Consider the following 14312-nt stretch of genomic DNA (forward strand, 5'->3'; position numbering starts at 1 on the left):
TTCTGATATCACAGAAGCTGATCTAATTCTTTAATTTCTGAATACTCGCTTCCTGCCTGCCACTCCCTTGTTTGTATCATGTGCTCATAGGAGAAACACTTTTTTAAAGGAAAAAGTACACAGCCAGTGGCTTACCACACTGGCATAATGGTGGGGTGCTCAAAAATTGTTTGAATCCAAAAGCTAGGTTTTCTTAAGTGCTGTAAACTTTGGTGGTGTATTTTGGGGTTGGGGTTTTTTTTTTTGCTCGTTTGATTTTTCATTCTTGCAAATCAGTGCTTGATATTCTAGGAAAAGAGAGAGTTTCTGTCTGGTTGGTGGTCATCTGAGGGCTGAACCCCTCAAGTACCCAGGTTCTGTTCACATCCACAGCTCTCGGAGAGTCCCCTTAGGTGCAAAGTTTGCCCAGGCTGCAGCCTTTAATTACTTTGGGTACATAATTGGGCGTGGAGCCCTAGCCAGTGATGGAGAAAGGAATACAGCATTATAAAAATAGTGTGTGGGAAATCACTTAGCCAGTAACTCTGCACAGCTGATCCTTCTGCCAGAATCACCATGATCCTTTAAGCTGCTTTTAACGAAAACACGCAGTTTTTACTGACAGAGGAGGGATGAGAGTTAAGTGCCTCTTGCTTTCTGGTGATGGCCAGGAAAGGATATTGCTAGTCTTAACATTAAAAGTAACCAATTTCTTTCGTTCTCAACTGGAGAGGCCATGGTGGTTGTATATGGGCCAAGGCTTTGTTTCTGTGGCGAGGAAGAGGGGTGGGGACGTTGCTCTGACCCTCTCGCTTCGTGGCCGCTAAGGAGACAAGGTGGTAACGCGCTGCCGTAGCCCGGGTCAGCGCCTCCATCGCAGCAGAGGTGATGTGCCGTACGAGGGGCGCGTGAAGCCCGCGGGGATTATGAAAAACTTCACGTTGAGAACTTGCGAGAGACGGTTTTAATCTTTAAATATCCACTGTTGTGCTGCAAAAAAAATCCCAGTGTATTGTGGAGCTTCTCCCTCCATCGAGACGGCCAGCGCGTGCTTGGCTCTGTATGGGGCAAATCCCAGTCAGGCAGCCCTCCTCGGACTGGCTTTTCAGGACTGTGTTCCCAGAGTAGGGAGTTCTTCCCAGCCGCTGCCTGTGGGGTAGATCAGCTCTGCACTGCCTGGCACAGGGCTGAGCCTCCACGGGAGTGGTTGAGCTCTCAAGAACAGTAGCATTTGCTGGTGCCCTTGTGTTTCATCAGGAAAAATCTTATTTTGCACTCTGCAGGCAGCTTTTACTACTTTGCGACCTGTCATCAAGGAGAGAGGGCTTCCTGGCTTGCTCTGTTTATATCTGGAAGAAGCAATCGTTTCTTTCCATTTGTGAGGTGAGCAGCCTTGTCCTCTGGCAGGGGAAGGGTGCCGGAGGGGCAACTTGGGGAAGTCAAGCCTTACGGATGGAATTTGAATTGATTGGGCTCCTGACCTTGCTTCTCCTCCACATTAGAAACCCAACCATTGAATATATTTATAGAAAACGTGTTTGCAACTCATTTGCTTTGTCCCAGCAACACTTTGAGGTTACTCCTCCCTTGTCCCCCGCCACCTGAGGGATTCTCGTTTTCTTGGTGGTGCTTTTCCATCCCATCATTCCCATGTCCGAAGCACGGGGCTGCGCTGGCCGTAATCCCTCGGTGCAGAGGCTGACCGGCTCCAACTCCTTCTCCTCCCGCCCGCGGGCTCGCTCCTGCCCGCCCTGGCCCGCTCCAGCCTGGCGAGCGGGGGACTGGAAAAGGTGCCCGTGCTGGGGCAGTGCCTCCTGCTCCTGTCGCACCAGGAGGACGCAGGAGAGAAACCCGGTGGGATTCCCACAGCTGCCCCATCCCACCTGCCAGGAGGGCATCACGGTGCATCCAGGAGGCCGCAGGTGGAGGCGAGAGCCTGCCAGTGCCAGAAGGGCCGGGGCACCCAGGGCAGGGGGCTGCTGAGAGGGTGCGGGGGGCTGCTGAGAGGGTGCAGCGGTGGGGAGCCCTGCGCAGGGCTGGCCCAGGAGGAGTGTTTGCTTTGCGACTCATCTGACTCCAGCCAGCAAAGTTTGGGAGACTCCCAGAGGTCACGACTTGAAAGGCAAGTGTTGTGATTAATTTCTTATGCCACACTTGTTTTGAAACCGTTTTAATGCCGCGATAAGAGGCAGAATCTGGACTTTGTTTACAATCTGCCAGCTCGGAGGCAGGAACCAGAAAAGTGCTTTGTAAAGCACTGTAAATGTTTTGCTCTCCCTCCCCCCCCATTGCAGGATGTATGTGGTGTTATCACACCACAACAGTGAAGCTATAAAAACATGATTGCCTCTTTTTGGTTTTTTTTTTTTTGAAGAGAGAAAACACATCCTAGAAGAATTTTAACTGTGTAAAACCACATCTTTCTCTGAGATGTGGTAGCAACTTTTTAGAACAATCCAGGGTAAAGAGTGTGGAAGAGAGCACTATTAATTTCTTCGAGACTTAAATCTTCAACAAATATGAACTTATCCACAGTTTGGGGTTTTTTTTAGTTATTTTTACTGGGAATTTAGAAGTAGAAGTGAAAAGGCGCTCCCTAGCTTGCCTGTCTGAACTAGCTTGGATGAATAAGGTGTTACTCAGCAAAAGAATGCATGAGAAAGAGTGAGTTCAGAACAGAAAACAGTCTTTCTTGGTGTAGTACCCTTGTATCTCACAGATTTCATGTTTGCAATAATTGTATGTCCCGATTGCCACCGCTGAATCAGCTCTGGGATTTCTTTTCCTTCCAAACAAAAACCACTTGCATGCTGCAGAGATGTGATTAGCGGGTACCTGGACACAGGGGAATAGATGATTCTTGACCACTCTGTTTTGCCCTCAGCTGGGGAGGGAGGATCGCTCTGGACTGGAGAGGAGGAGAACACCCCGCCAAGAAGGCGAGGGTCCCGGGCAGCCAGCAGCAGGAGGGAGTGTGACATGGCAGGTTCGATTCCCTTTCCCAGGTCCTGCCTCCCCGCCGCGGCTCACCTCTGCTGGCTGCGGAGCAGAGCCCTGCGATGGCCTTCGGTGGTGACGAGGGTCCTTCTGAAAGGAGGGGAAGGCTCTGTTTTAACGCTGCGGTCTGTAGGGTGACAGTTCTGGTCGGGTTCAGTACTGAAGCTCTTCAAAACCTTTTCCTTTGGCCTATGGCTCTGTCAATACTTTGTCACCGTCCACTCGTGATGGTTCGTTTGCTGTGATGATCTCTTACAGCTCTCTAGTACACTTTTATTTCGGACTGCCTAGTGTTGTGCTGCCTTTCCAAGCGTCATTTGCAGCTGCTTCTGAGGCTACTGCGAGACAAAAATTCTTGTCTCTTGTCAGAGGTATAAAATTTGTATTCTGAATGAATATGATCCTGAGGTGATTTTTTGGTTTTGTTTTTGTTTTTTTTCATTACTTGTGTGGTTTTTTCCAAATATTGCAGCTGTGCAAAACAGAATGGTGTTCTCCTGAATTTCCTTTCAGTTCAGGCAACTCTGTTTACCTTTCTTACCTTCCCCACTTTAGACTTGTGCGAAAAGTAACTATTTTTGTGCTGCCACTCGGAAAATGGTTATATTCAATAATCACAGAATTCTTGATAAAATCCACCCCTTTTTGTGTCATTAACAAGATTTTTACTGTCTCTGCAATGCCGTAGTAAGAGCTATTAAGAGTTTGGTCTCTCATTTTGCTTCGTTTTGTTTTGCTTTGTGTAACACATACACATTTTCTTTTGGAAAGAAGAGATTCCCTTCATGCCTGTATGGGGAGCAAATGGTGCTCCCCTCAATTGCCTCATCATCTGAATGAATACAAGGGGGTGTTTGCGTGTCAAAAATGGAGTGGGTGAAACAAAATAATTCAGGGGTTGCTTTTTAATAAGTTTAAAGGTTAAAGTTTGTGACGATGACTTGCTGAAGAGATTGCACGTAATTATAGGTTGGAAAGTGGTGGGTTAGGGTTTTGGGGGGTGATGGTTTTTTTCCCCCCCTTAAGCATCTTCAGAGAGGATTGATGGCCCTCCCGTTTTGATACCATCAGCTGAGGGAATACAGGTTTTGATGGCTGCTGGGAGTTGTTGGGGGCATGGTGGTAGGCTTTGTTTGCCAGACTGGGGCCAGCAGGAGAGCTGCCTACAGGTGACGCAGTCACTCTCGGCGTGCTTCGCCGACCCGCTGCCGCTGCTGGGTGTCTGCTCAACCCTGACTGGCCTGGGAAACCATCTGGCTGATAAAGCCTCCGTAGCAGCAGCTTGGGATGAGCCTAACCATGGCTGAGGTGTGCCACCGACCTCCTGCAGGAAGAGGGAAATACTAACTAGTGCTTTCAAAGAACCAAAACAACAACGAAGCCAAAGCTCAAACCCCACAATTTTCTAATGCTGCAATAACATAACCTTGGCATAATGTGGTTTGTGGAAGGAAACAAGGGGAGCAGGGCTGCTTCTGTCATGTTTGAGGGCAAAAGTCGTATGTGAAACTTAAAGGAAGACGACCCTGACAATCCCAGTAAACACACTCCTAGTAAACGCCGTCCGCAACTTCACCTGTAAAATGTGGAGTCCTATAGCTGGCCTTCGGGCTGGTTTGGGGAGCTAGGTTTGGATGCTGCTGAGGGCACGGATAGCTTTGGGAGGCACAGGCCTGGGTGCTTGCTTACGGTTGGCAGCACCCTTCTCCTCCAAAGGTCTCACTCGTTTCATGGGGCAAACTTGCAGGTCGAGCAACGGCTTCTGCTCCTTTGGAGCAGCGCAGCGAGACAAAAATAAAGGGCCTTCTGCTGAGGAGGGAAGAGGTTCGGCAAGGGAACAGTGGCCTCTGATGACAGGCAGTGAGAAGTGCAGGAGGCCTCACCAGCGGGGCAGGTTAAATTCCCGAGGGGTTGTCTCCATCCTCAAGGAAAACAGTCTAAAAATGTTTCTTAGGCGTGTCCGACACCCTAAAGGGAGCCTGAGCCGAATGCAATTGTAGTTTTGTTTGCTGCAACGTGCTTAAACCGAGGAACAAAATAAAGTTTGCTTTCTTGAAAGAGGGTAGGAGATTTTAAGTTTATAAATGTGTTGGGAGTAGAGAGACACACTCGTCTTCCTCAGATTTTACTCCTAACCTACTAACGAACCCTTCCGAAGTAGGAAGGCAAATTTATCTTTTTGATACTGAATCACTATAGAAGGAAGGTTGCCTTCTGCAAAACTGCAGTTTACTAGATTTAGTCTAGGGACCAGACTAGAGTAGGCTGGTGTTCTCAAATTTTCTTTCCAGCGCAGTTATTTGGTGAAATTTCTTTTCAAAAATACGTCGTTGAGTTTACAGCCTACAAACAAGCGTTCGGAAAGCTTTGCTTTAGAAACTAAAGGGTTGAGATTAAGGATACCAAGAATAAAGCGTTCTCTTGTGAGTTTGAATTTGTCCCTTTTGATCTTGTCTGTGCTTCCAAAGCCCAGTTGAATGTCATGGATAAACTATAACATTTCAGTAGCCTTCTAAACATGGGTGAGACTGTGTCCAGGTCCTTGTGGTACGGTGACGTGAAGGGGGAAGAGAGGAGTGAGTGCGTGTGCCTGTGCGGGATACAGTACTTGACTTTCGATGGAATAGCAGCCACGAGTACTTTACCTACTGTGTGTTTTTCAGATTGGTTCACCCAGAGGTTGCTGGCAGCAGGGATAGCTGGAATTTTTAATATTCCTGTAACACACAGAGTGCAACGTTAGCATTCAGATAACCTTATTTTCCCCCCTGTTAAATACTTCTTGATGAGTGATATTGGCACTGGACCTACCCCCAAGCCATAGTTCACCTCGTATCTGTTTCCTCTTAAATCCCTTTGCACGTGGTCAGCCTTACAGGTCACAAACGAGAGACTGCCAGCTTGTTTGTTGTCTGATCGCTTTCACAAATGCTTCTGGTTTTGATCTTTCTGAGCAAACAGACACCGAATGCAACTTGTGTCAAACACGGGCAGCGTTTTGTGGCTGGGGCACAGAAAGGTAGAAGGGTTAAACATGACACGTTCCCTTGAAACGGTTTTATGACTGCTGCTAATTTGAATGCTCAGTAATAGAGATCTGTTGGATGGAGGGGTTACCCTTCACTATTAATGACTCATTGGCCTCCTTCCCAAGCTGCCTGAAGTGCTGCTCTCCCTAGTGGAAGTAATTTTGTTCTTTGAAGTCCTTTCCAGAGCTGTCAACTAATGTTCCACAGTTCCCAGAGGAAATAATAAGCCATGAGTGCATGTACACTGAGAACGTCGAGTCTGAAATGAGCTGTTCCTATAGGAGCCTGGCAGTCTGCTTCTCTGTGGAATTCAGCTTGTTTATACAATCTTATCTGGCTCAGCTTTGGTATTTCATCTGGCAGGCCATTCCTATGAAAAGCAGCTGTCCAAGCAGTGGGAGTGGTGCTCCTGGTGGGTTTTTTTCAGAAGGTCTATAATTTCTTGTTTCATGTAAATTAAAGAAATACAATACTCTTTTTGGCTACAACCAGATGCTCTAAGCAGTTTTCCTTCCTTTATAAATAGCCCTTGAAGTACGCTCCGCTGTTACGTACTGTATGACTTAACGATAGGATTCATGATGCCCACCAGGAAGGAATAATGTATTCTGTGAAGTCACAGGCTGACTGCAGGATTGTTAAAGAGGGCCTCAAAGATGTTACCGCCTATAACTTTCCAGATATATTTTAAAAAAAATAATAATTCCAGTAGTAAAGTATCCATGCTTGGAAGTGAAAACCTCCTTTAATGGGTTTTACTGTTGCTGGGCAAGTGGAGGTGGTTCCACCATTTTAAAAAAAAGACAAAACCACCATCACTACTGCTGCTGTCAAGAAAGTGAGCACAGGTATATGTCTGCATGTATCTTCTCCAACAGAAAGGCCATCATGGGTAAGTAGGTAGTGACAATTCTATGGAGAGGAGGAAAAAAAAAAGGAGGGGAAGCATATATTAACAGGGCGCAGGTTTTATGTAACTCATTGCAGATAACCGGTTGTTTTTTAAAATGTACCGAAAGCTGTTTGGGGAAAAGAGATGCAATAAAATTCAGTGCCTACAGAAAAGTTTGAGGTAGTTTTTGTGTAGCTTTGGGTTGTGGTTTCAAGTTAGGACAGCACTGGAAAGCTGAGGAGTCCTTCTCCAACTGTGGTAAATGTTCTTTTTTACCTCTTTTTACAGGAACGGTATTTTTAGTAGAAAGCGAATTATGGGCACAAGTAAATTTGAGGTCCAGGTTTTTCCAAAGTTTAGTGGTTCTCCAGGATTATCCATCCAGTACATCTTTGGGTGAAGCACTACGTCTTGAAAATGCCCTGTGTAACCTGCCCCACTCCAGTGCCCTCTGTAACCTGCCCCACTCGAAGAAGCGGGGGGTTGTATTGGGCACCTAAAAGACTTAATCCTCCCGCTGTCACCTGCGTGTAACGTTTCACTCCAGCCTCACTCAAGACGTAGGAAAACGTGACGCCCTGTAAAACAGGAGGCTTTAAGCACTGCTCAGATGTGTGCTGAGATGGCACTTCTCCTGCCAGTATGCGTGTGGATTCCTGTAGCCTTTCTGCTCCGTGAAAGGAGAATTTGATATTGCAACCAACGAAACATGAAAAAATGAGCTCGGGCTGGGTCCCATGTGGTGTGTGCTGGTCTGCGCTGAGACCTGGCGTCAAGCACAGTCCCTTTCATGAGCTGAAGCGGCAGCCCCGCTTGAAATCCCAGGAGGTGAGCGGCGCAAAACCCGACAAGAAGTTGCTGACCTTCATGAACAGCGTGTCACTAAATTGTGCAGTGGTACGGTTTTCACTTCAGCCTGACACGGGCCACCTGAGCAGTGTGTGACTGGGAACAGGTAATACACCACTGCGTGACCACCCTGTCGCTGATGGGAGGGAGTGGTGCTGGCTGACTTCTCCCAGTTCCCTCGTGAGGGAGGAAAGTTTTCCCTCGTGAGGAAGGAGAATTCTATTAGTTGTGCAGTGGATTGATGACTTTCTGCTGCCGCAGCCGCAGCTGGTGTTAAACTGCAGTAGAGATACTTTGCTTTACTCCTGCAGCAAGAGTAGTGGCTCTAAATAGCATCGGGGGGTAGCGGTTTTGTTCTGGTGGGGTTTTGTAAATCACTTTAAATTTTTATTTTATTTTAAGGTGATGTCCCAAATGAGTGTAACTGCAAGTGAGCAGGTCACCTTGAATACAAGGCACGTAATAATCCCTGTAGTGTCAAGGAGCCTGTCTTCCATACTGGAACTTTTTCTAGAAAGTAGAGTTAATTGGTATTTTTTTTCTTAAAAGCTCTCAGAGTTAGCTCTCGTTTCTCCAACCTATGATAGATTTTAACAGTTTTACCTGTTAAAATTGGGACTTCATCTTCCTCACGTGTAATCCTGTTTGGAGTTGGAAACCAGTGCCTGACGCTGTTTTAAAAACAAAAATTCCAGTCATCAGCAGGACATGGACTTGATGGTTTTTAATGTGCTCCAGCCCTGAAAGATCCAAGAATGGCCAGTGGTCCAACACTGGGAGTAGCCAATACCACTTGCAGTGTAATCCCTGCTTCTGCCTGGTTCACGTTTGGAGGAAAAAAGATAGCATTTTTGTGGTAAGCTGGGCTTTCTGTTCTTAAAGGAGGTGGTTGTTTTGAAGCTGCTCAGAGGTTAGGAACGCTGGCGATCCGTCTGGGGAGGCGGATTCGTGGGCTTGAGCGCAGGTGAGGAGGTCACAGGCGCGAAGCCACCACTTCTTTCGTGCCATTGCCCTGGCGGTGGTTCAGCCAAAGGAAGCGGCTTCAGAACTGACCGACGTGTGTCAGGAGGACCATCGTACTCCTCCCGTGACGTGGCTACTTGATCATCACCAGCTTGTGTGTGGTGAGAACTAACTCTCTGGGTTGTTAATTTAAGGGGCAGAAAACAGTGTGGGCAACAAACCTTCCCGGGTGAATGATTTGGCAAAGCTTTTGCAAGTCTTCAGCGCATAAACCCGCGTGTCATTTTAATCGCTATCTTAAACTGAAATTTTGGGATAAAGGTCGCCTGGGGCTTTAAGGTACAGCGCTACAGTTGTACAGCGCTGTGTTTCAAGCGAGGAAGAATTTTGGTTGTAAATCTGAACCCTCAAGTCGTTTTCATAGGAGCGCACAGAAATTTATCAGTGGATTGTGAGGGTGGGCAGGGCGCAGCGTTGGAGACTGCAGCAATGAGACACATCTCTTGTGGACTTTAAAAGGAAAAAATGTGTTGCCAACCTTCAAAATCATCCACCAAAACTCAAAAGCCTTGGTGAACGTAGATCCTGTTGATGAAAGAAAAGGATAATACCTGGCTTTGGCAGCCGCAGGCGACGTGTGCGTTGGGAAGAGTAGGCACTGCCCTGCCTCTGCTCGCCAGCCGGACTGGAGGAGGTGCCATCTCCACACAGGCCCTGGTTTGGCTGTGAATACGCTCCCAGGAACCAGTTGGGAGCTGCTTGTGGTTGGGTGGTTGTAAGGACTTCCAGTCCTGTGCCTCACCAGTCCAGGCACCACAGGAGGGCCTGTGCCGTTGGTAGGCTCTGAATGGCTGGGGAGGAGAGAGGAGAGGCGAGCGTGAAGCTAAACACAACAAACTTACCCAAGGAGTATCTTTTTCACAGAAGCTTTTCTTTGGGGATGACCTTCTAGATGACTTGTCATGTCCTCAGTGGTGGCGTAGCCAATGTAAGTAAGTTTTAGGAGGATGCAGGAGTCTTTCTGAAGTCTTCAAATGATTTTTTTTTTTTTCTTTTTTTCCCCTCCAGCCCAAAGGACTGTGTAGGATCACAGACTTAATTTAGGCTGGAAGGGACCTCTGGAGGCCAGCTAATCCAACACCTTGCTCCAAGCAGGCTCAGTTGGAGCAGGTTGCTGCTTAGCACTTTTGTGTGTGTCCTTTGAGTCGTGTAACTTAATGTCACTGAATTGAAGTCTGTCAATAATATGCATTAAAAGCGGACTTAAAAATGAGACCTTGGAAGAAATAAAAATGTAATTATAAGCTTGTTTTTACTAACACTTTTGTTTAACCTTTATCAGGTAGAGGGTATTGTCTTTCTTTCACAAACTTTACTACGCAAAGTTTATTTGTTGAGGAGAATATTTTCTCAGTAGCCGTTGTATAATTGTACTTCTGTATTTTACTGCTCACCTTCAACAGACTAACAGACTTTCAGCTTATTCTGTTATCTGAAGTGTCAGCACGCTTCAACTCCTGGTGAATATATTTTTCAGCTAGGGCTTGCTTCGTGTTTAAAATACGATTTTGAACGTGAAATGCAGTGACGCGTTTTGTACACCAACAACTTCACGACTAAGTATTTTTTTATGCAAAGCACAACAGGAGCTGCTCGTATGGAATAACTCGTCGTATTACTTGGCTGATTTAAAGCTGATCACTTTGCACGTGCCCTTGAGGTGCCGCTACAGGGACAGAAACGTTTCAACAGTTCCTTAAAAGAGTAGACCCTAGAAAGTCTGCTCTCCTGTGGACCTTCCTCGCAGGGGCGGGAGTGTGTGTGTGAGTTCTGTGATCTTAGCACACGGCCTAGGCAGCAGAGCAGTTTCTTCCTCCCCGCTTCACTTGCTACCAGACTGCTTGCTTACACGGAACTTTTTTGGTACTTTTAGCACTTTTTATTGCTGTCAAATTCAGCTGAAACGAAGTGAAATACTCCAAAGAGAAAAGTGCCGTACCAAGAATGACGTATTAAGGTAAATCTTTTGTGAAAAAAGGCTAGGCTGAAAATACATACCCGCCTGCTTTCGCACGGTCTGCCATCAGTTAAGGTCGTGTACTGGACATTAAAATATTCCTAATTCGGGCTTTCAGGTTAGGAATGCGTATACACTCCTTGCCTGCTTGAGATATACGTGTAAGATTACAATTTACAACTCTGACGGTAGGGTCTCGCATCTGAGATGGTGTATCAGGCCTGCAGCTGCACGTGACTGCAGAGCTGACCGCAGGAGCTGAGAATCAGAAGTCTTTTCCCCTCAAAATATGGGAGAAGTATGGGTAGTTATTGAAAATGCCTTACTCGTTCTGAATGACGTGCTGGTGGACATAAAATGAAAGAAAGGTGAGAGCGAGGGGCAGAACGAATTTGATTTTTTCCATATTACTGGGAGTGTGACTTAACTAAACCAGATGTAAGAGGAAAATGCCCCCGTAGATTGAATTATTCTCTGTTTGATCGATACATTGGTACTGTTTCTCTTTCAGATGAAGTAGACTACAGCAATTTTGGGACCAACACCCTATCGAGGAAGAAGAAGGCCCTGGTGACGCTCCGCAATGACAACCTCCGCCGGCGCCCTCACATTAACATCAGCATGCCTCACGATTTTAGACCGGTGTCTTCCATAATCGATGTGGACATTCTTCCTGAAACCCACAGGAGGGTGAGGCTGTATCGACACGGGTGTGAGAAACCCTTGGGGTTTTACATTCGCGATGGCACCAGCGTCAGGGTGACTCCTCACGGACTGGAAAAAGTACCTGGAATCTTCATCTCTCGCATGGTTCCCGGCGGCTTAGCGGAGAGCACGGGCTTGCTGGCTGTCAACGATGAAGTCCTGGAAGTGAACGGCATCGAAGTAGCGGGAAAGACTCTCGACCAAGTCACAGACATGATGATTGCCAACAGCCATAACCTTATTATCACGGTCAAGCCAGCAAACCAGAGGAACAATATTATTCGAAGCAGTAGGATGTCTGGTAGCTCTGGCCAGTCTACAGACAGCACCGCGAGTCACCACAGCTTGCCTCCATCCCACGTGCTGCAGAACTTCCACCCTGATGAAATGGAGAGCGACGAAGAGGCTGACATTGTCATCGAGGGCGGTCTGGAGCCCCAGCACATTCCCAAACTGCACAGCCTCACTTCCAGTAGCCTCTCTCGAATCAACGGCAGCAGCCTCAGCCACAGACTTCAAAGGGACCTGGTGCTCAACAACAACTCTGGCCGAGAAAGCAACGGCAACATCCACAAATTACTCAGCTCCTTAAAAACTGATCCCCGACACAGTCTGGTCATCCCCAGAGGAGGTATCGAGGAGGATGGAACAGTCATTACGCTTTAGTAGCAGTTCCTGCAACTCTCCTTTCAGTCTTAAGTGCCAAGTGGGACAAGTGACTCTTGCTGCAACAGGGATGCACCAACCAGAGAGCTGACCTTCTCGTGGACCTCGCGGGTGCAGAACATCGTTGCTTTCTAGGAAACGTGGCATCTGGAGTTCGACGTAAAACTGTCACTGCAAAATCTGTCAGGAGAAAGCCAGAGTTAAAGCCTGGTTTGGGTCCCAGCCCCAGAGTGAGAACACAAATTGCTTCAGTCGGTCTAAATCGAAGCAGGCTCCCGCCGGCAGCGCTGCGCACTCGGGTTTGAATGCATGGGTGGATGTATTTATACAGGCATGTATATGGATTAGGTTTTAATAGTAACAGGCGAGTCTATTTGAAGTGGAATCTGGTTCCCTTCTAATACCAGCTTAAAGAGTGCTTCCTCACGGCCACCCGACCTTCTGTCTTCCACGCAGACCTTCCACTAACGTGTTTACACCCTATTTGCAACCCCACGTCTCATCCAGACAAGCTCTAGAAAAGCAGCCGTTTCCCACTCTGCTGGTATCAACGTGAGGGAGATGCTGCAACTACCTTTCCCGAATGAAATTCCCTGTAATTTTTTTAAAAGCCTGAGGAGGCGATGTGGGAGGCTGCTGCTGCTGTCAGTGCTGGGAGATCAGCACCACCCGCTGGTCAGACCCGCAGCACCGCCGCGGGGCAAGACAACCACGGCAATAAGGGCTTAAAAAACTGGGTTCAGCACCCTTGTGTGTAAATGTATGCTTTCTGGATATTTATTAGATAATACCTCTTTTTTTTTTTTTTCCCCCCATCACCTCTGTTTTTTCAGTATCATGGTTCCTGTGAATTTTAGGGATGCCAGCGAGAAGGCTGCCAAAGTGGAAGAGCGTGGTAGGACTGTCCCCTTCGCCTCAGAGCTGACACGAGCCCTTGCTTTACCTTTGGGGCGACCCAAATCCTCAAGGTCTTTCCTTACAAAAGATTGGCCGATTGCTGTGCGGAGGAGGGGTGCTGACGGAGCGTCAAGCCTAACTTAGAATAGTTCTGTTATTTTTGGACTCTTCTAGTGCTAAAGCTTCATGTCTACACGGGATTTCTAGAAACTTAAAATGATACTGGATGTTTGCGATGGTCGGGCATCTTGGCTGGATGCTGGCTAGTGGGTAAGCAGTGACTGCTGCGTCGGTAACTGTCTGCTTCTGGAAACGCCATGGATAAGTGGTCTAACCTAAAATATTTTGTTATATCTTGATCAGTGTAAGGAACAAAATATAAATGTTTTACAGTGTATTTTTCTACTTTTAGCTTGTGTCGTTTTCTTTTTGGTTTTAACTTTGTAGCACATTAAAGCTTTTTTTTTATATGGTGGAATAGACATTTCTTAAATACCGTACGGATATGAGAATTCAGAAGTCTTGGTTTGAAAAAAAATTACATTCCATTTTGGAGTCTGTCATGGCTGGACAAAGGATGTGCGGACTAATTCATTGTCTCTAATTTAGAATACCTGTGGAACAACCAGTCTTCTGCTCGCTGTCACGTACGTTTGGGACATTGAACTTAAGTTTCTTTCTTTTAGATTTGCTTTAAAAGTTAATTTTAAAATTCTTTCACTTACTCTAATTAAGCCTTTTCTAGGTATCACAGCAGTTACAGAGCTGTACTTGTTTTTCCCAGCACAGTAAGAAGAGAACATTGATCCTGTTTGTCTTAAAACTGTGTGTGTACTCTACCAAAGGTTTTAATCTTTTTTTAAAAATCTGATTATTGGTGCAGTAAAAAAAATAGCTGGATGCGCTTCAGTCAATCAGACCATCATATCAGGAAAATTTTGTTACACCTTAAGTAAGACTACTTTTATGAATAACTGGATTTGTCTGGCTGAAGTTCCTAATTTTACCTTATTTAACTGATGAAAATGTGACCTGTCTGCAATAAAATGTGCACTGTCTTACTTCTCCGTCCTATCCCTCCACATCTTTCTGTGGCAGGATCTCCCTTCCCTCTGGAAACAAGATATGTGGTTTTGATGACTTTTTAAATACTAAACCATTTTAGAAATGCTTCTCTCCGAGCCAGTACAGCCTTCGATTCCTCGGGTGGTGGTTATTAGCGATACCAAATTTCTTTCTGTGTTTTTTTTCCCCCAGTACTGCTTTTATGCAGGGTACTGTTGTGCTGATTCCTCGGGGAGCCAAGCAGTTTGCTCCG

The 14312-nt window shown here is 46.6% G+C and overlaps 1 protein-coding gene across 1 annotated transcript in view; it reads left to right on the forward strand.

The window, feature by feature from the left end:
• Window positions 1-12097, forward strand: part of PARD6G (par-6 family cell polarity regulator gamma) — a 66113-nt gene extending 54016 nt beyond the window's left edge. Inside the window, exon 3 of the mRNA XM_086469359.1 lies at window positions 11238-12097. Coding sequence (XP_086325485.1) covers window positions 11238-12097 — 860 coding nt within the window. The remainder of the gene's footprint in view (window positions 1-11237) is intronic.
• Window positions 12098-14312: the final 2215 nt, after the last annotated feature.

Source organism: Leptosomus discolor, chromosome 8 (genome assembly GCF_034619465.1).
Source record: "Leptosomus discolor isolate bLepDis1 chromosome 8, bLepDis1.hap2, whole genome shotgun sequence".
NCBI lineage: Eukaryota > Metazoa > Chordata > Aves > Leptosomiformes > Leptosomidae > Leptosomus > Leptosomus discolor.